This window comes from Camelus ferus, chromosome 3, assembly GCF_009834535.1.
Source record: "Camelus ferus isolate YT-003-E chromosome 3, BCGSAC_Cfer_1.0, whole genome shotgun sequence".
Lineage (NCBI taxonomy): Eukaryota > Metazoa > Chordata > Mammalia > Artiodactyla > Camelidae > Camelus > Camelus ferus.
In genome coordinates, this window is record NC_045698.1 from 23,712,055 (window position 1) to 23,731,557 (window position 19,503).

Here is a 19,503-nt window from a genome sequence, read left to right on the forward strand (position 1 = left end):
CCCCCAGGCCAGCCCCTCACACTGGCGGAAAATGTTGGGCGCAGAGATGAGGCAGAGGGGACCCCGCTCCCCGACCCTCCTCAGCTCAGTGCTGCCCCCTTCCTTGCTTTTCTCCTCCCAGTTCCCAAACTTCCTAACACTGCCCTTCCAAGATTCCTCAGCCGCCCTTGTCTGTGATTCTTTTCCAGCGCTTACTAGGTCTTCCACTTGAAAAAGTAACCAGCAATTTTTCTTTTTGCCAATTCACACAAATGGAAATGGTCTGGGCTAATCCGCTGGTTCAACGCTGGACAAGTCCCTTCATCTGTACCATGAGATGTTGAGACCAAGGGACAGTGAGCCACTCTGAGTCAGCAGGTCTCTGGTGCTTTTCTACTGTTCTAAGCCCGCCTCCACTGAACCAGAAGCAAACCAGGAGAGTAGAGGAAGTAAGTCAGCCCAAGAAGGTGCCAAGGGATTTCTCCAGTTTACCTGCACAGGCTGCCCATGGAAGGGGAAACCAATCCGAGGCTCAAGCTTTACATCACTGAGAGAGTACCACAAACCAGAGAGCTTGCCGCTCATCCTGAGAATTTCCTGGGATAATCCAGCCAAGATTTTGTGCTACTGGGCTGAAGCCCACCATCTCAGTCCATTCAGGAGGAATTTGGCCCCATACTGGTTCTCCATGGCTTCCAGCCAACCGTAAGTGTTCAGTGAGAGGTTGCAGATACCAACTCATCCAACCTCACTGGAGCCAGGGCAGCCAAGTCAAAGCAGTAGGCCAAGTGCAAGGTTGTGTTCACAGGCCTGGGGTGGGTAGTTCGAAGGACTTCAGACTGGATACCTACACACCACTACATTTCAAGGGGTAGGTGTAAGATTCCTGTTACTGCCATTACAAGTTCCCAAAAGCTTGGTGACTTAAAACAACACAAATTTAGTATCTTATGGTTCTGGAGGTCAGAAGTCTGAGATGGGTCTCACTGGGCTAAAATCAAAGTGTTAGCACAGCTACCTTTCTTCCTTTCTAGAGGCTGTTTTCTTGCCTTTTGCAGCTTCTAGAAGCTTCCACATTCTTTGGCTTGTGGCCCTCTTCCCCCATTTTCAAAGCCAATAATGACCAGTGGAGTCTCTTAAGTCGCATTATCCTGACACTATCTCTTTTCCTTCCTTTTCCATTTCTAAGGACCCCTGTGATTACATTGGACCCACCTAGATCATCCAGGTTAATTTCTTTTTCTTAAAGTCAGCTGATTAGCAACCACAACTCCACCTGCAACCTTTATCCCCCTTGCCATGCAACATTACAAGTTATGTCCTCATAGGCCAGTCATAGAACTGCTCTGAGCCCCTTTTACTGTTACATAAATACTAGATAGGAAGAGCACACCTTGAGTCCGAAGGAGATGCAGATAAGACAGGCATGTCCAGTGAAATGGCATGAAGACCCAACAGAAAGGCAACTGCAAGGGCATCGAAGACCCACTTTGGGCTAGAACTCTTTGTTTCTTTCCCTTTCTTTTTCTCCTTCCCCATCCCCTTGCCCTTTTCCTCCTCCTTCTCTTCTCCCTCCTTTTGTTTCTTCTTCTTCTCCTTTCAATAGCAAGCATGGTCTCACCTGAAGAACGAGATTACTTCTGGCCTCCATGCCCTGGAGAAGAGCTGCATCTCTCAGGCAGGAGCCCAAAGAACTCTGGGAACTACTGAGTTCCAGCAATATCAGGGAGGACCCACAGAACACTCTGGCCTCACAGTTTCTTAACCTCTTCCACTCTAATGGCATCCCCCTTGTCCTCTCTCCCCAACCTACTCTTGAGACCACAACAAGGAATATATGCCACCCAGAAGTCACCCAAGACTGAAATATTTGAATAATAAAATCCCACCAAAACATTGTATTCTGTTAGCCTTTTCAGCCTAGAAAGGTCTTCCCATCTCTTAATCTCTTCATCTTTGTTTGTCCCATAATCTATCAGTACCTCTCTGGTTTTACCTCCTTTTTTGCCCAGTCATATTTACAATCCATCTCCTTAAATAGTCTCTCACCAGTGCCTTCAACATCTCATCTTCCTCATCAAACTGTAACCTTGTTTTACCCCAACTGCTGATTTTCTCTGCTTTTTTCCCCAAGTGCTGTTGAAGAAACTCACATAATTGCACCTACTGGTGCAACTACCAATTCATGTCTCCAGCTTCAGCAGGTTTTCAACATGGCTCTGCGCAAATATGCATCCTTTTACTATTCTTAGAGTTCCTCTCACTCTTTCCAGAATTGACCAAATTCCTCCACAGCCCAGTGTCACCTCAGGGTAGAGGAAAGAGTTAATTCTCCTCAGCTTTTCCTCTGCTCAGTGGGAAAAGGAAACAAATCCTCTTGGTGACCAAGGTTAGGAGCAATAAAAAAAAAAGTCAGCTACTTGTCCCGATATGCCCACTGCAGAGAGCAGAGCTGTGAAGCACTGCGTAGCCTCCAAATATCCCGTGGCTGTTACAGATGTGCTACCGTTGAAGAAAAACTACAAAACCTTGTGAAATCCAAGTGTTAAATAATAGGTAGGAACAGCAAACATCACATACTCACTGTGCACCGGGCCCTGGGCTGAATACTGTATCTGTATTACTTTAATCTTCACAAAAACCTATCAGGTAAGTACTGTTATTATCCTTGATTCGTAAATGAGAAAACAGACATTGAAAAGTTACATAACTTGCCTAGGATCACATCACTGTGAAGTGGAAAACCAGGATGAAGCAGTGAAGTTCAGAGAAATAAAAAGAATTAGCCAAGCCATTATGTAGAATCAAATATAGATCTGTCTTGCTCAAGGCCCCTTGTAAGGTCTTTTTCCACAAAGTGTGCAGGGACTAAGGACATTTCCACATGACATCATCATAGCATCTCAGTTCGTATTGGGTTTTCCATGTGAAAATCCAAACTGAGACAAAAGATCTAAAATACCTCACAAAGAGCTCCCTTTGTTTCATAGGCAAATAAGGCATAAAGAAGTTCATGCTTTCCTAACAAACCTATAGAAGCACAGGGATGACTGAAGTTCAAGGAAAATTCGCTCGAGGCATTTTTCAGAGCTGCCGTTAACACTGGAAATACAGGAGATCGACCAGAGCCTCTGAGTAGCCTGGGCGGGGGTTCTCCTCCTCAGAGGGGACCAGCTGACTGTCAGTGGTCCTGCCCTGGTCTCAGAGGGCCTGTCCCCTGATATTTATCACTGTTCCTTGATATCCTGGGATCATTGACAGCAGAACATCAGCTGTGCCCCCAAGGAACTTTGAAGAGGGTAAATGAGATTAGTTCAGGGGCAGTAAGGATATACTATAATAGTACCCACTTTTTTTTTTTGCTTTGTTGAGGTATAATTGATGTACAATAAACCAAACATGTTCAAAGTGTACAGCTTTATGTATTTGCATTTATACACACACCTGTGAAACCATCACCACAATGAGTTTTGACATATATATGTGTGTGCAAGTGTATGTGTGTATGTGTCTATGACAATTGGTCTATTCATTCACCTTGTTATTAATTTATCCACTAACCACTGGAAAAGTGACGGCGAGAAAGCTTGATCGTGGATCCCTCGTCTAAAATCAGGCAGATGCATGCACACCAGTAGTTTATGTTAAAGATCTTTCCTTGCAATTTATGAAGGAAGGCCCCTAACTGCTCCAACAATTTCATTTCCCATGGAAAGTATATGTTTCTCCTCAGGATGAAGTGCCTTTAAAAGATGCACATCAACATAATGAAAAATCAGCTTTGAAGTTGAGCCTGGAGTAAGACAAAAGATCTCTCTGTGGTGTTGTAAAGTTTTAACATAGCTTTCCCACACTGCCAGACCGGAGTGGGGGTTATCTCCAAAGCCACGAGATGAGCCTTTGCAGCACTTTGATTCCCCAGAGCACAGAAGGCAGACTTTGTGCTCTCATGTGGCCGGGGGACAGCTGGCTGAGGGCAAGGTGCTCTGCTAACACCTTCACCTACCTTGGCCACGCTCTTCAAATAGTGCCGCCAGGATCGCCTCCTTGGCAACGAGGAAGTCTCCTTTGTTGCTTCATAGCCCCTCTGAGTGTTGCAGATAACACCGACTCATTCTATTAGTTACTTGTTTTGCTGTTCTGCTAAATCTATACCAAGTTTCCTGAGAGGCTCCCCAAAAGCAATAGGTTGTCTTGATGCTGTCACTGCTTCCTGCTGTAAAGCAGCAGCCGGGAGCAGATTAAGGTGATTCACCTTTGGAAGGGGAGAGAGGTGACTGGATAGACCGCTGGAACCTTTGAATCCCAGTGTGAGAAAATTAGGTACACGTGATATGTTTCTTGAACACATGGATTAGCGTGGAAGGCAGACAGAAGTCTGTGAGAGGTGGCTTGGGACTTTTCTGGGGAATGATTTGCTTTGAAGCCCGTGGAAACGCCCCTCTATTAAAGAGTTAGCTTCCTCTCCTAACTCATATCTGGCCTTGGGAAATGGATTCTGGCCTCAGTATTAGACTACCCTCTCCTCCCTTTGGCCTGGGGAATAAATATTCTCCTTTGCCTATTTGCTAAAAGCAAATGTAACTGTTAAGATCACCAGTCACTGCAGCAAGGAGAGGTTTGTTAACATTGACACTTGTTACACTGTAACACCATATGCACCTCAGGGGAAGATGGGGCATTGGCCACTGCTCAGGGGACGGTGGCAGCATTCTGAGCAGACCTCCCTGCACCTGGTCCTGGCTCCAGCATCTAATCTTGGCATATAGACAAGAAAGAAGAACCCATGGCTGGCACTTTTTTGGGGTGAGGATTTGGAAAGTGAAACCAAACTCCCAGGTCCACAGCATTTTTACTGGGGAGAAGGGGATACAGTATCTTTAATTTACTTCAAACTATTTTATGATCAATAATATTGGTATGTGTTACTTTTAATGTCTGTCCTAGAAAAATGATACGATCCTTGAGAAAGGTTAGGTAATACTTAATCAAAAGTTCACACTGCAAGTCAATAATTAAAAGTACTTCAACAGTCTTTATCTCTGACAAATGCCAGATGTTTTTTAACTAGAATGGTGAAGATAATGTGGTTTCATGAAGCTACTGCAAGGACATTCCCAACCTCATACAAACAGGATATAAAATCAAGCAGAAGGGATCTCCAGTTTCAACCTTGATGGAGTAACAAGAATACAATTTTCCCTTTCAGTGTAAACAACTAAAAATATAATGGGTGAAATATATGAAACAATGGTTTCAGACACTGCAACAAGCAACACAGGACAATAATCCCTGAGTGAAGGCAAACAAGTGATTTGAGCCCTGCAGTTCCCCAGATTACTGCCTGGAGAGTTTCCAGGCTGCAGTGTGAGGGGGGCGGGGCACCCCAAACAGCTCAGTGGTCTCTGTGAATTGAGGAGACAGAGTAAAGAATCCGAGGAAGCCGAAGTAGCTAAGAGTTTGCAAGGCAGACTATGGAAGAGGAGAGACCCGCACAGCGAGGAGAGAGTCGCATGTAGAGAGAGTTTCAGAAATTTGTAGAGGATTCTCCTCAAGCCTTTAACTGAGTCCTGCTCAGTCCATGCATGGGGATAAACTATCTGATACAGAAGAGGAGGAAAAAAAAAAAAACCACTAAGAAGCTTCAAGTGGAACAATTCCAATGATGACACATGGCCAGGAGTAGTTTGCTTTCCTGCCAGTCAAATTGGAAAAAAGAACAAAAAAAAAAAACTTGCAATACACAGGGCATCAGAAAGATACTAACTCATTAATGAGTCAAAATTAAACCTGGAATAAATGCTGTCACCTAACAAAGCTTAAAAGCAAGCCTTCGTAGGCCAAACTGTTATAAGTAACTTAAGTGTGATACCAAACCAAGTGCAAGACTACAGAATACAAAAATATGGAACACCCAATAAGGTAAAATTAACCACGTGTGTGTCATTTAATTAAAAAAAAAAATGACAAGGCCTGCAAAGAAGCAGGGAAATGCAGTTCACAATGAGGAGAAAAGGCAGTCAATAGAATCAGACCCAGAAGCAACACTGACGATAGAGCTAGTAGATGAGGATATCTTTTAAGTAGTAATAATTACATTTTATAGGTTTAAGAAGGCGGAAGAAAGCACGAGCATATTAAGAAGAGATTTTTAAAAGACACAAATCAAATTTCTAGGGATGAAAAAAAAACGTGTCTGAGATAAAGACTATACTATACTACATGGTACTGTCCTAGCTGATTAGACACTGCAGAAGAAAATATTAGTGAACTTGAAAACATAGAAACTATCCAAAATGAAAGACACAAATAAGAAGACTAAAAAGAGAAAAAAGACCACTGTACCCAGGAGCTGTGGAACAATTTCAAGCAGCCTAATTAATATACATGTAACTGAGGCTCATAAAATGTTTGAAGGGGAGCAAAGTATGAAACAATAATGGTCAGTATTTCCCAAATGTGATGAAGACTATAAACCCACATACACAAGAAGTTCAATAAATCCTAGACAAAAAAAAATACAGAAAAGTACTCCAAGGCACATCACAATCCAGTTGCCCCAAACCAGTGATAAACAGGAAATTTCAAAAGAAGACAGAGAAATAAAACATATCAAATGCTGACTGAAAATAAGAATGAAGCAAACTTTTCATTAAAAAAAAAAAAGAATGTAAGCCAGAAGACAATGAAGCAAAATCTCTGAAGTACTGAAAGGAAAAAAAAAAAATCAATCTATAATTAATTTATAAAATAATTCTATAACCAGCAAAAATCTTTCAAAATCTAAGATGAAATAAAAACAAGTTTTTTCAGAAACAAAAAAAACTGGAATAATTCAAACAGAGATAGACCCATACATAAATTGTTAATCAATTTTTATAAATAGTGCCAAGTAAATTTAATGGGGGAAATAATCATTTCAATAAACGGTGCTGGAACAACTGGATACCTGCATTAAAAAATTAACCTTGACCCTGTATTCACACCACATACAAAATTTAACTTGAAAGAGATCATATTTCTCTCTCAAGTGAAATTCAACAGCTAAATATGCAGAATTTTAGAAAAATTTCTAGAAATTCTTAGTGAATTTGAGTTTGGCAAAGATTTCTTAAATACAACCCCAAAGCACAAATTCTCAAAGAAAAGAAGTCAATTTGTTGACCTTCATCAAAATTAAAACATTCTAATCTTCAAAAGATACTGTGATGAAGATAAAAACATAAGTCACTGACAAGGAGAAAATATTTTCAAAACATGTATCTGAAAAAATGGCATGTCTCTTGAATATATAAAGATCTCTCACAACTCAATAAGAAAAAGACAAATGACCAATAAAATGGGCAAAATATTTGAATAGACACTTCACAAAAAAAGATAGCTAATAAGCACATGAAAAGATTGTTAACATCACTTGTCATTAGGGAAATGCAAGTTAAAACTACAAGATACCACTGTACAGTAGAGTGGCCAAAATTTCAAAGGCCGACTATACCAATGCTGGCATATTCACATGGAGGAAATGGAACTCTCATACACCACTGCTGGGAATGTAAAATGGCATAACTACTTTGGAAAACAACTTACTAGTTTCTTAAAAAGTTAAGTATACACCCACCACATGACTTTGGTATTTACCCAAGGAAATGAAAGCATATGTCTGCACAAACATTTATACATGAATATTTATAGCACTTCCATTTCTAATGGCCAAAAACTGGCAAGAATCCAAATCTATCAACATTTGAATGGATTTGAAAATTGTGATATAGGGCAGAATAATACTCAGTAATAAAAAGGAGCAAACTATAGTCAGCCACATGGATAAATCCCCAAATAATTAAGCTGAGTGAAAGAAAAGCAGACCAAACAAACAAACATCAATACTGTATGATTTATATAAAATTCTAGGAAAGGCAAACTCATATATAGTGACAGAAGGCAAATCAGAATGAGTGAAAATGAAAGGGGGATAGCCTACGATAGTCAAGAGGAAACTCTGGGGCATGACTGAATCAAATCTTGTATTTTAAGTATGTGCAATTTATTACATGCTGATTATATCACAATTTTAAACATGTTTTGGAATCTAGATAGTAGTCCGTCCTTATAAATGACATCACTGGCCTGACTGATGAACAGACTTACATCCAGTCTCTGATACTTCTTGTTGTCTGACTCCACTACCCACCAGCCACACCCTGCCGACAGAACATTATTGCATTTTCCTCAGATGAGCCCTTTACGCTAGGTGCTGGCTAGATTCATAGAGCCTACAAAATGGGTTGCATGAGCTTTTTGTTTGTGTTTACAAATAAATGTGGTGTGTGGCCAAAAGTGGTATGAAATATGTGTCTTTGAAAACCAGAAAAGGGGTGGTGGGGCAGGGACCAAGATCATCCCTTACTCACCTCTAACTTTGCGTGACTAGTGATTTTTAACAAAAGGAACCTAAAATCTATGCAGGAAAAGTCAGCCTGAGTTAGTTTGTAATGATGGGAGTGAGAAAAGTGTAGAGGCTGATGTTCAAAAGCATTCGTCAGTGACTTTGTCACGGTTAGACCTGTATGTGAATGCTAAAATGGTTAAAGCAAGGGAAAGGACATGAACGTCAACTCTTGACTGAATATGAGGCAGCTGGGAGAGCCTAAGACTGGCTATTCCATCTTAGACTGAGTTACAAACAAGCCTCAAAGACAATGGGAGTAAAGATAACCTGTGTCATCCTCCAAAAAAAAAAAAATCAGCAGAGCATCTAGGGCAGTGAGTTTTAGCATTGGCTGCACATGAAAATAACCTGACAGACTCTGCAAAAATAACATCTGGATTTCACTCCAGACCTTTGTAACCAGGACTCCCCGTGGGAGGAACCCAGGGAATGGAATGCTGTTAAGCTCCTCGAGAGGTTCTAAGACAGCTAAAGAAACAGGCAGCAATAGGTTATTTTGCCACAGAAATTTTGCTTTGTTTTATTTTTTTCTCTGAGCAGCATTCATCACCTTAGAAGGGAAAAGTAGTCAGTCCCCATACCAGCTCTCCCTCTCTCCTGTCACATCCTTGTTGTCTAGTTATCTGAGCTTTCTTTAGGGGAAGAGTGGCTAAAACAAACAAAAAAAATTTTTTTAATGTGCTTCAGTGTGGGAGTTGGGGAAAAGCTACTTCTTTGTTTTAGAACAGTGGTTCTCAAACTTTAATACATGAAAACCACTGGGAGAGCTTGCTAACTCCTAGATGGCTGGGCCCCATCCCCAGAGTTTCCGATTCAGTAGGTATCAGGAGGAGCCTGAGAAGTTGTATGTCTAACAAGCTCCCAGGTGATGCCGCTGCTGCCGGCTGGAACCTCATTTTGCGAACCACTATTTTAGAGAGCGTGGGGTGATTAGGTTGAGTTTTTTCTCAACAGTGAGATAAACGGAACTTTGACAATTAAAGAAGAAAATGCTCAATGCAGAAGACTGTGAACCTTGGGAACTGGGATAGGAGGAAGGTTGGAGATTTCAGAAAGGGTTCAGAGCCTGCCTCAACGCAGCATCCCAGAGCCAAGATGACTATATGGATGACTCACAGCATTAGGGCCGTCATTTTGAGACGCTCAGCAGAGGATGGAGCTCAGCATTAAAACTGCTGGTGGAGCTGCCCCTTAATGTTAGGCCCCTCAGATCTGGACCGGCAACCACAGCAGCACTGTGCTGGCATGGCCTGAGGACTGGGGTACAGCCCCCGTGAAGAGCAGGAAGTCACCGAAGTTGACTCGTCTTGATTTCTCTCCAACTTTGTCAAAGGAGCCTTAAGCCAGGTTCAATTTGATTTGGAAAAATAGTGAAGGTGACCCTTTTTGCCCTCAGAATGCTGTGAAGTGATTCAGGCTTGTTTTAGTATTTTCTGATGAAACAAGTCCTCATTAACCATTTGACTGAGAACCGTGTTGTTACCCTGATTAGAGAAGCCCCCCCAGGGAAAAGGTTGGGGGTGGGCAGGGAGATCGCTTTCTGTGCATTAAGAACAACACCTGCCAAGTTGTCAGTGTGTGGAGTGTAGACAGGAGGACTGGAGAAGCATCAGAAACAGAGTTTATAGATTCCTGCCGGGTATTCCAACTGGGAAGTGCTTTCTTATTATTGAACAAATGTTAGTGGTTAGTAAAGAAAAGGAATTAATGACTCATTCATGGGTTCAAGCTGCATACATTTTTCCAGGCACTATGATACAAAGATGGATTAGACACAGGCTATAGTTCTCCAGAGGTTTTCCATTTAGAGGAGAGCTAGCTGTTTTTTTTGTGTCTGAGACAGTAATAAGCACTATAATAGATGTTTATACAAAGTCCTATGAGAGCGCAGAAAGAGTGACTAATTCTCTCTAGGAAATATTGGGAATAATAAAATCCTTCAAAGAGAAAATAATGTGTGAGTTGAACCTTGAAGAACAGTTAGTAGGTCACCAGTCACACAACAGGGGTAGAAGAGAAATGTCCATTTAGGCAAAAAGAGCTTGGTGGGCAAAGAAAAGGGGAGGGAAACCGCTTAACAAAACATGGGGGCTGACTGGTCGGGTCGTGTCAGTGAAATTCAGCAACTGTTAGGGATGTTTTAGCTTATGGGGAGAAGATGTCAAAACTGATAAGATGCAGATGGGACCGTATTAAGAAGACCTCATATTCACATTCAGGTGGTGTAAGCAAGTGTAACAGCAGTGTTTTTAAAAAATATTTATATATTTCCATACCTATGGGTTAACTCCTACCCTGAGTCCCTAATAATCCCACCTGGGGCTGCTCCTTCCTCTCTTGAGTCCCCACCACCCATCTCTCTGTGATCCAGCAACTAGGTTCATCCCCGACATAGCAGGGGCTCTCCACATATCTCTGCCCTTACCTTTAATATTTCCATACTGCTTTCTTTGGAATTAATTTTTCTACCTCTAGGATCTTGAATTGACAGTTTAGATCATTGATATGTAACCTGCCTCCTTTTTTAAAATGTGCACTTACAGCTATACATTTCCCTCTAAGTACTGTTTTAATTGCATCCCACAAAATTTGATATGCCATATTTTCATTATGATTTACTTTAAAATATTTTATAACTCTATAATTTATTTTACAACATTTTATAAATGTTAGTTCTTTCATCATGGGTTGTTCAAAATGTGTTGCTTAATTTTGAAAGATTTGAGGATTTCCAGTTATCATTCCTTCCTTGATTTCTAGGTTAATTCCACTGTGCTCAAAATACATGTTCTGTATGTTTTCAGTTCTTTGAAATTTGTTGAAATTTGATTTTTGGCCCAGCCTGTGGCCTGTTTTGATGAATGTTCTATACATACTTAAAAGAAAGTGTGTATTTTCTGGTTGGTGAGAATAGAGTAAAGAAATTACTGTTAGGATGGGCCTCGTCTGTGGTTTTGACTGAAAGCCTGGACTATTTACTTATTCCTCTCCACTTTACTAGGCTTGTGCTTCAGTCTCTGTTGCCCCAGCACTGTGTAGCTGTTGAAATATCTGCTCAGCTGAGTAGCCCTTCAGTTTCTATTTTCTGCTGGGTATCATGATCACCTGTCCTGCTGTAAGAGTCAGCCTTAAGAAGGTCCCAATGATCCTTGCTTCCTGGTAAAAATACTCTTGTATAATTCCCCTCTTCTTGAATGCAGCCTTGACCTACTGACTTGCCTCTAAAGAACGGAATATGACAGAAGTGGTAGGAGTGTCACGTCTGACTTTAGGTTATAAAAAGACTGCAGCTTTCATGCTGGGTTCTCTCCCTCTCTCCCCCTCTCATCACTCACCCTGGTGGAAACCAGCTACCATCATGGGAAGCAGCCCCGTGGAGAATCCCACATGATGAAAGATCGAGGTCTGCCAGCAACCATGTGAGTGAGCTTAAAGGCAGATCCCTCTCCCTACCATTAACGCCTTCAGATAAAACCACAGCCCTACCTAGTAGCTTGACTGCAACTTCATGAGAGACCTTGAACCAATGACAGTGTCTACAAGCTGTGAATGGTGTTTGTTGTTTTAAGCCATAAAGTGTCAGCATAAATTGTTATTCAGAAAAAGATAAGTAATACAGAGAGAAATTGAGAAATGGAAAGAAGTAGACCAATTCAGGATTATTTTTTGGTTTTGAGGTTTTTGTTTCTGTTCTTGAGAACAGGCTGACAGGACTTACAAGGTTGGGTTACATTAGGTGTAAGGGAAAATGAGAAATAAAAATTACTCTTGGGTTTTAAGCATGAATAGTTAAGTAAATAGTAATGTCATTTACTAAAGTTAAAAAAAATCTGAAAGAAAATCAGACACCATGTAGAAGAACTAATGCAATGTGAAGGTCTCGAGAGAAAGGACCCTTTTCTTCTCTCTCTTATCTGAAAACACACTTTGCCTTGTACATTCCCAGAATCTAGAAGTGCTGATTATACATCTCTCTAACCTGACTCAGGCAGTAATTTCCTGTCTTCTTATCCAGATCCAGCTCAAGTTCTTCCACCCAGCAGCAATCTTCCCAGAACAAACTACCCACATGACCACAGTCTCCCCCAAACTCACATCCTAGCCTTTACTTACCCATTAATTATAGATTACATTATCCAGATTATGACCTTGTGTATTTACTCAACTTTTCACATCACTGTATTATGTCTCTTATCAAATTATAAGTATATAAACATCAGAACAGTCTTTATGTTTGTTTAAAAAAACAGCAGAGTCCCTTTCTTAGACATAAGGAATGTTCCTACATTTTTACCAGACATGTTTCTTCATCATTACATCTTAAAACCAAAAAATGAGCTCATATTTTTTATTCCTATCTCCAGTGATTATTTTCTAAGCCCCATCCCCAAGGCTGTGAAAAATCCATCCCTACCTTGGCTTCCACTTGCAAAGAAACCATAAAAACCCAGGAAGGATGCTTGAATATTTCACAAATCTGCCTGGCTGGTGGTTTGGCCCCTTCTGCCAACCATGCAAGATTTGAATGAACCACCTGCAACATTGGAAACTCAGATCACAATGCACAGTCCTATAACTCTTTTCCAGGCTATTTTTCTCTTCCAGCACCAATCCACTCTAGGCATGGATTCAAATCTCTCCTTTCATTCCCAGTTAAACTGAGGCGATGGTTTTTAACAGAACCTCTTTAAACACTGAGAACGAATTTCACAGAGGCTGCTTATTCTGCTACATGGCTACTCTCAAGGCTCATAATCTGAATATTTCATCCCAACTTTTTCCATAAGGAGGTCTAGCCCACCCAGAGATCAGCCCAGTCCAAAGTCCAGCCCTTAAATTGCCTCGGCCCAAGAGCAGGTGAAGCCTCCTCTTCTATAGCCTAAGGTCTGAAGCGTGTTCACTAACAAAGAGGGCATCAGGGAAGAAAAGATGAGTTCTTCCCTCATTGGGTCTGGTCTAAGCTATCACAATGGTTGGCATCCAAGGGAATGGGTGAGTGTAGGGAGTAGTGGGGAGGAACCTGGACCTTGCACTCACAAAGGGCATCAAACTTAGGCTTTGGCATCATCTCAGTCTTTTCTTATTTTAAAATATTAAATTATTAAAATAATATTTCAATTATAACAATATTTTGTAATTTGATTTTGGCATGTTTTCATTACATGTACATATCATTATATAATCTATGTCTATATCTGTATATATCTATTCATACCAGGAGCCTGAGGAAAGTATTGGAGGAGTCCCAGGCCTCTCTTGATCTGTAAAGGGCCCAGCTGACAGTATTTTTTCCATATTTAGTGAAAACATTTATCACATTCTCCAAGGTCTTAGACCTAGTAAACGTATGCTCAACTTGCCTTTTTAACATTTTCTATTTGTCTCTATTATCTGTGTTCAGCTTCATGAAGATAGTTTCAGTTTTCTCCAAGAACTGATTTTTAAAGAAGATAATAAAATTAAAATGCTCATTCTGACAAGTTTCCCCATAAAAACTCATAGAAACCTCATCTTCAGAAACTAACCTTTCTTGCACTTCTCATGATGTCTCAGGCTTTCTTTCCTTGTTCCTCCTCAAGTTATTTCATCTGTTCTCATAACTTGAAAGACTAGTCCAGTCCTGACTTGCAAGCTCCACATACCCATGTTTCCAACTGCCTATTTGACCTCTCCCCTTGGATGTCAGAAAGGAAACATGTCCATAAGAAATCTCTTGATCTTCTACCAAAATCTTTCTTTTTCCAATCTATCCATCAAAGTAAGTTCCTGTTAACCGCCTAGGATGAGATCATATTGGGAACTACTCTTTCTCCCACGTCTCTCCATTATCCATTCAATCCACTACCATGACCACGTCCTGGAGATTCTACTCTCTGAATGAAATTCCAATCAGGACCTCTCTCCATCCCCACAGTCACCAGCGTTAAGCTGTGTAGTGGATTGAAAATTTATGTCCCACCAAAATTCATAGGTTGAAATCCTAACCCACAATGTAATGGTATTAGGAGGTGGTGCCTCAGTGAGGTGATTAGGTCATGAAGATAGAGCTTTCTTGAATGGAATTAGTGCCCTAGTAATAAAAGAGGCCCCAGAAAATTCTCCTGCCCCTTCATAGAAGCATAGAAGATGGCTTTCTGTGAACCAGGCCATCACCAGACAATGAATCTGCCTGTGCCTTAATTTTGGACTTCCCAGTATCTGGAGCTGTAAGAAATAAATGTTTGTTGTTTAAGCCACCCAGTCTCTGTGTTTGTGTTATAGCAGCCTGAATGGACTAAGACAAGCTGCCATCATCTCCCACCCAGACTCTTTCAGTGGTCTTCTTCCAGGCTCCCAGCTTGTACCCTTCATGCCTTATAACCATTCACCAATCAGTATGGCCTTTCCAATGTGTGAACTGGATTGCATAATTTCCCTGCTATCCAGAGCTGCAGATGTATCTGGTCCAGGACTCAAAAAAGCTGGAGGAAGAGATCTGGTGGGCAGTGCAGGAGCTGTGATCCCAGCTACTCTCCAATGCCAACGAGGTGAGCCAACAGATAACTGAAAATGTGAGCAATCACAATGGTGCCTGTTGTCCTACGTGGAAATGCCTGCTGCTCCACTTCCACCTCTGCATCTTTTAAGTCCTTGATGATAACATTAATTTCTACAAGATTCCTTCAGGTATGTGGTGTGGCTTTGGTTTACTATTTTTGTAGGTAGAAGCAGTTCTAATAGTTAGTGGTTTGATTTGGTTTTTGTTTTTAATTTAAAGCCCTGGCGCCCTCTAGCGGGAAAGCGGAGCAATCCAGAGACCATAGTGAAGCATGTTCCCTGCCCGGTATTCTCTCTTTGGAATCAAGAGTTTCCGTTTCCCTTCCTGCGTTTTGGGTACCACATTTCTTTTTCATTATGTTTTTTTCTTCTTCTGTCTCCTCTGCTTTAAAGTCACAACCTCTTCATCTCTGTAAGTAGAGATGCGAGCTCTGCAGGACTGAGGACAATTACGCTTAAGATACTTTTGTTTCAGTTTAATTCCAGACATTGAGGAACACTTATAAAATTTCTTAAGTTCATTCTAAGAAGTGTACTTTTTATACCAGAGCAGTTGAGCTGGCATTTAAATAAACTGGAGTTTAAGAAAGTAATTCAAATGGCTCATATTAGTTCCCCCTTACCCAAAGTAACTTAGAAGATTCCTTAGAATTTACATACATTGGTCTGAAAAAAACACCTGGTAGAAAATTCTGATTGTAATAATAGTGGAAATAGAGGGCTGGTGGTCCAAAAACAGCCCTATGAAATTCTCTATTTCAATTGCCTCAAAGTTAAGAGAGTGTGGTTGTGCATGAAAAAACAGTATGTTATAGAGATTTGGGCTGAGAGCTAAACATCTAATGTCTGTGAACTCAGCGCACCACTTATACGCTCTGCTTAGCTTAGGTTCGCAGAATACAACAAAGCAGAGGACAACACCCAAACCCAGAGTTCTGTGAAGACCTTTTGAAAATCCTATCACTGACACATATTAAAGTGGTCAGCTAATTAAGAAGGGAAAGTGGAGCTGGCCTTTGTATATTCAATAAGAGAGCATTGTCTAACTTAAGGTCTGGGCATGAAAAGAGGGAACTATAATTGCTTTCAGAAAGAAAAATGGGCAGAAATCATGCCTCTGGAAATGAGGAAGAAAAAAATTCTAATAGTTATGTTTGGGAATACGAAAGCAAATCAAAGCAGACTTTCTCTAGCAACATAGGAAAACAGAGGGTTACGACCATTTCCTTCTGAAACTGAAGAGAAAACACAAAATAGGCTGCTGGGCTCTACCTACTGCACGCCTATTCAGCCTCCTCAGCAGCGGGCGCGGCGAAGTTCAGCACCACGGAAAGCGCCCCCCTCTCGCTGCGCGGGGTTTACGCATGCTCCTTGGAGCCCGCAGCCTCGGCTTTGCGGGTGGGAATATAACTCGAGCGAGCGTCTCTGGCAACTCACCGGGAGTTGATAACAGCGAAGAGGAGAGGACGCGAGGCAGCGAGGACAGCATCGAATGATCGACAGAGAATCATAACGAGGTAGAGAGAACTCTTCAGAAACCTCGTCCAAGCAGCGGCAGAGGAAACCAGCAAAGGTATCTGAAAGAGAAGGAGCTGGCCCCCAGTAGCGGTCTTGAGCAGCTGGGTTGGGTATGCGCTAGTGCCCAAGTGACAGTGGGAAACGCAGGGCGGGGGAAGTCTGAGTCTTACAGTAGGGACCCGGAGACTCCATCCTTGGCCGGAGAATCTTTGGACGCCGACCGCTTGCCTTAGGAACTGTGCTCTTCTGCTCTCAAATTCCCCTCCAGAACAGACGCTGTGCGCAACTCCCGCACCCAAGGCCAAACTCCGCTCGCCGGCCTCGCGCCAGGCTCCCAGTTCCTAGGCGCTCTCTTCAGCGGCTGTTTTGAAAGCCCCCAAGCACTCCGTGCGCCCTCGACCCGGGAAGGAACCCTGGGAAAGCTGGACTCCCTTAGGTCTTATTCCCCGAAACATGACCTAGAGGCACCTGCGCAGGCAGGTGGCCGCTGCAGCCGCGATAGCCGTCATGAATAAAGCCGCCGGCGGGGACGAGCTCGCAGAACTTTTCAGTCTGATTCCAAACCTTGTGCAGGCAGCCAACACCAGCGGCAACGAGTCGCAGCTCCAGGACTTGTGGTGGGAGCTGGGGCTAGAGTTGCCGGACGGCGCAGCGCCAGAGCTTCCCCCGGGCGGCGGCGGCGGCGGCGGCGCAGAGAGCGCGGACACCGAGGCCCGGGTGCGGATCCTCATCAGCGTGGTGTACTGGGTGGTGTGCGCCCTGGGGCTGACGGGCAACCTGCTGGTGCTCTACCTGATGAAGAGTAAGCAGGGCTGGCGCAAGTCCTCCATCAACCTCTTCGTCACCAACCTGGCCCTGACTGACTTTCAGTTCGTGCTCACTCTGCCCTTCTGGGCAGTCGAAAACGCCCTCGACTTCAAGTGGCCCTTTGGCAAGGCCATGTGTAAGATCGTTTCCATCGTGACGTCCATGAACATGTATGCCAGCGTCTTTTTCCTCACCTCCATGAGCGTGGCGCGCTACCACTCGGTGGCCTCGGCTCTTAAGAGCCACCGGACCCGAGGCCACGGCCGGGGAGAGTGCTGCGGCCGGAGCCTGGGGGACAGCCGCTGCTTCTCGGCCAGAGCACTGTGCTTGTTGATCTGGGCCTTGGCCGCGCTCGCCTCACTGCCCAACGCCATCTTCTCCACCACGATCAAGGTGATGGGCGAGGAGCTGTGCCTGGTGCGTTTCCCGGACAAGTTGCTGGGCTGCGACCGGCAGTTCTGGCTGGGCCTCTACCATTTGCAGAAGGTGCTGCTGGGCTTTGTGCTGCCGCTGGGCATCATCAGCCTGTGCTATCTGCTGCTGGTGCGCTTCATCTCCGACCACCGCATGGCCAGGACCGAAGGAGGGGCCTCGGCAGCCGGGGGAGGCCTGGCCGAAGCCAGCGCCCGGAGACGCTCCAAGGTCACCAAATCAGTGACCATCGTGGTCCTGTCCTTCTTCTTGTGTTGGCTGCCCAACCAGGCGCTCACTACCTGGAGCATCCTCATCAAGTTCAACGCGGTGCCCTTTAGTCAAGAGTACTTCCTGTGCCAGGTGTACGCGTTCCCCGTGAGCGTGTGCCTGGCGCACTCCAACAGCTGTCTCAACCCCATCCTCTACTGCCTCGTGCGCCGGGAGTTTCGTAAAGCACTCAAGAACCTGCTGTGGCGCATCGCGTCGCCTTCTCTCACCAGCATGCGCCCTTTCACCGCCACCACCAAGCCGGAGCCCGAGGACCAGGGGCTGCAGGCCCTGGCGCCTCTCCACCAGGCCGCCGAGCCCGACCTGCTCTACTACCCGCCGGGCGTGGTAGTCTACAGCGGGGGGCGCTACGACGTGCTGCCCAGCAGCTCCGCCTATTGAAGCAGGCTGAGGCCCAAGGGTGCGCGGAAACTGCAAAGTGGCCTTCTCCGGGAGGGAAAGGGGAGAAAGGGGTAGGGGGATGATGGGGGGGGGGCGGATTCAGAAGTTGGAGGGACGAGGGTAGGGAGAAGCACCAAGGAACAGCAACCAGTGAAGAGGCCGGGGGACCTTTGCCAGAGAGGGGAGGCTGCGAAAACAGGCAGAGAGAGAGAGAGACAGAGAGAGCGCGCGCGCGAGAGCTGGCAAAGAGGCCGAGATCAGACTGACTCACAGGGCCAAGCCACCATCCTCGGTCCACCTTCTGTGCACACACCCCCCTTTCTCTCCTTGTGCTGTCAATACTGGGCAGTGTGGGGACGGAGAGAGGCACGTAGAGCAATTCGAGCGCGAGGAAGTGGGGCTCAGCCAAACGATTGGCGGACAATGGAGCTGCGACTTTTATGCAGCTCTTGAAAGGGTCCTCAAGGTGCATCCAGCCGAGGAAGCCTCCCACAAAACCTTTCCTTTGAGCCTTGACCCCGAGACTAACTTGCTGCTTGGTTGCGCCGAGAGCCAAGAAACTTTTTCGGAGTTGGAAGAAAGGAGTGACATCCTAGACTGGGAGAGAGCCACCTCCCGTGGGACGTCTAAAGGTTTATCATTTCGGACAGGGCGAGTGGGCACACGCGAAGCTCGACCGCGACTCTGCACTGCCTCTGCGCTCACAGGTCGCCGTGGCCCAAACACTCCAGCTATTCGCGTCACCGAGGGAGCGAGCGGACGCAGTGTAGTTGGAGGGAGCTAACAGAGCGACCTCTTCAGGCAACGGCCCCTAAAGGGGAAAGGAGGCTCGCGCTTTCTTGGTAACCCTGCAGCAAGCGAGTGCACCATGCGCTCGAAGCCTGGGCATCTGGGTTCCCCGGAGAGCGGTGTGGGTGCCCGGAGACGCTGTGCGTGCGCTGGGGTCTGCGCGCTGCAGGTGAGCTGTACTCAGGGGCAACTGGAAAAGATCTGAGTAGACATGCTACTGAAAGTGGGGACTTTTCTCCCCTCACTCTTTGGGAATCAGAATACCGGTTTGATTGAGGCTCTGGACCAGCGAGTAGAGGGATGGCTCTGCCGCTTTTTTTTTTTTTTTTTTGTTAAACTGA

At 44.3% G+C, this 19,503-nt stretch overlaps 1 protein-coding gene across 1 annotated transcript; it reads left to right on the forward strand.

Annotated features, from left to right (window-relative positions):
- The first annotated feature begins 667 nt into the window (after positions 1-667).
- RXFP3 (relaxin family peptide receptor 3) lies at positions 668-18,373 on the forward strand. Its single transcript, XM_032468183.1, has 4 exons — positions 668-684; positions 9,232-9,269; positions 13,283-13,285; positions 17,910-18,373. Exons 1-4 carry the CDS (start codon positions 668-670, stop codon positions 18,371-18,373), a joined length of 522 nt encoding a protein of 173 aa, XP_032324074.1.
- Positions 18,374-19,503: the final 1,130 nt, after the last annotated feature.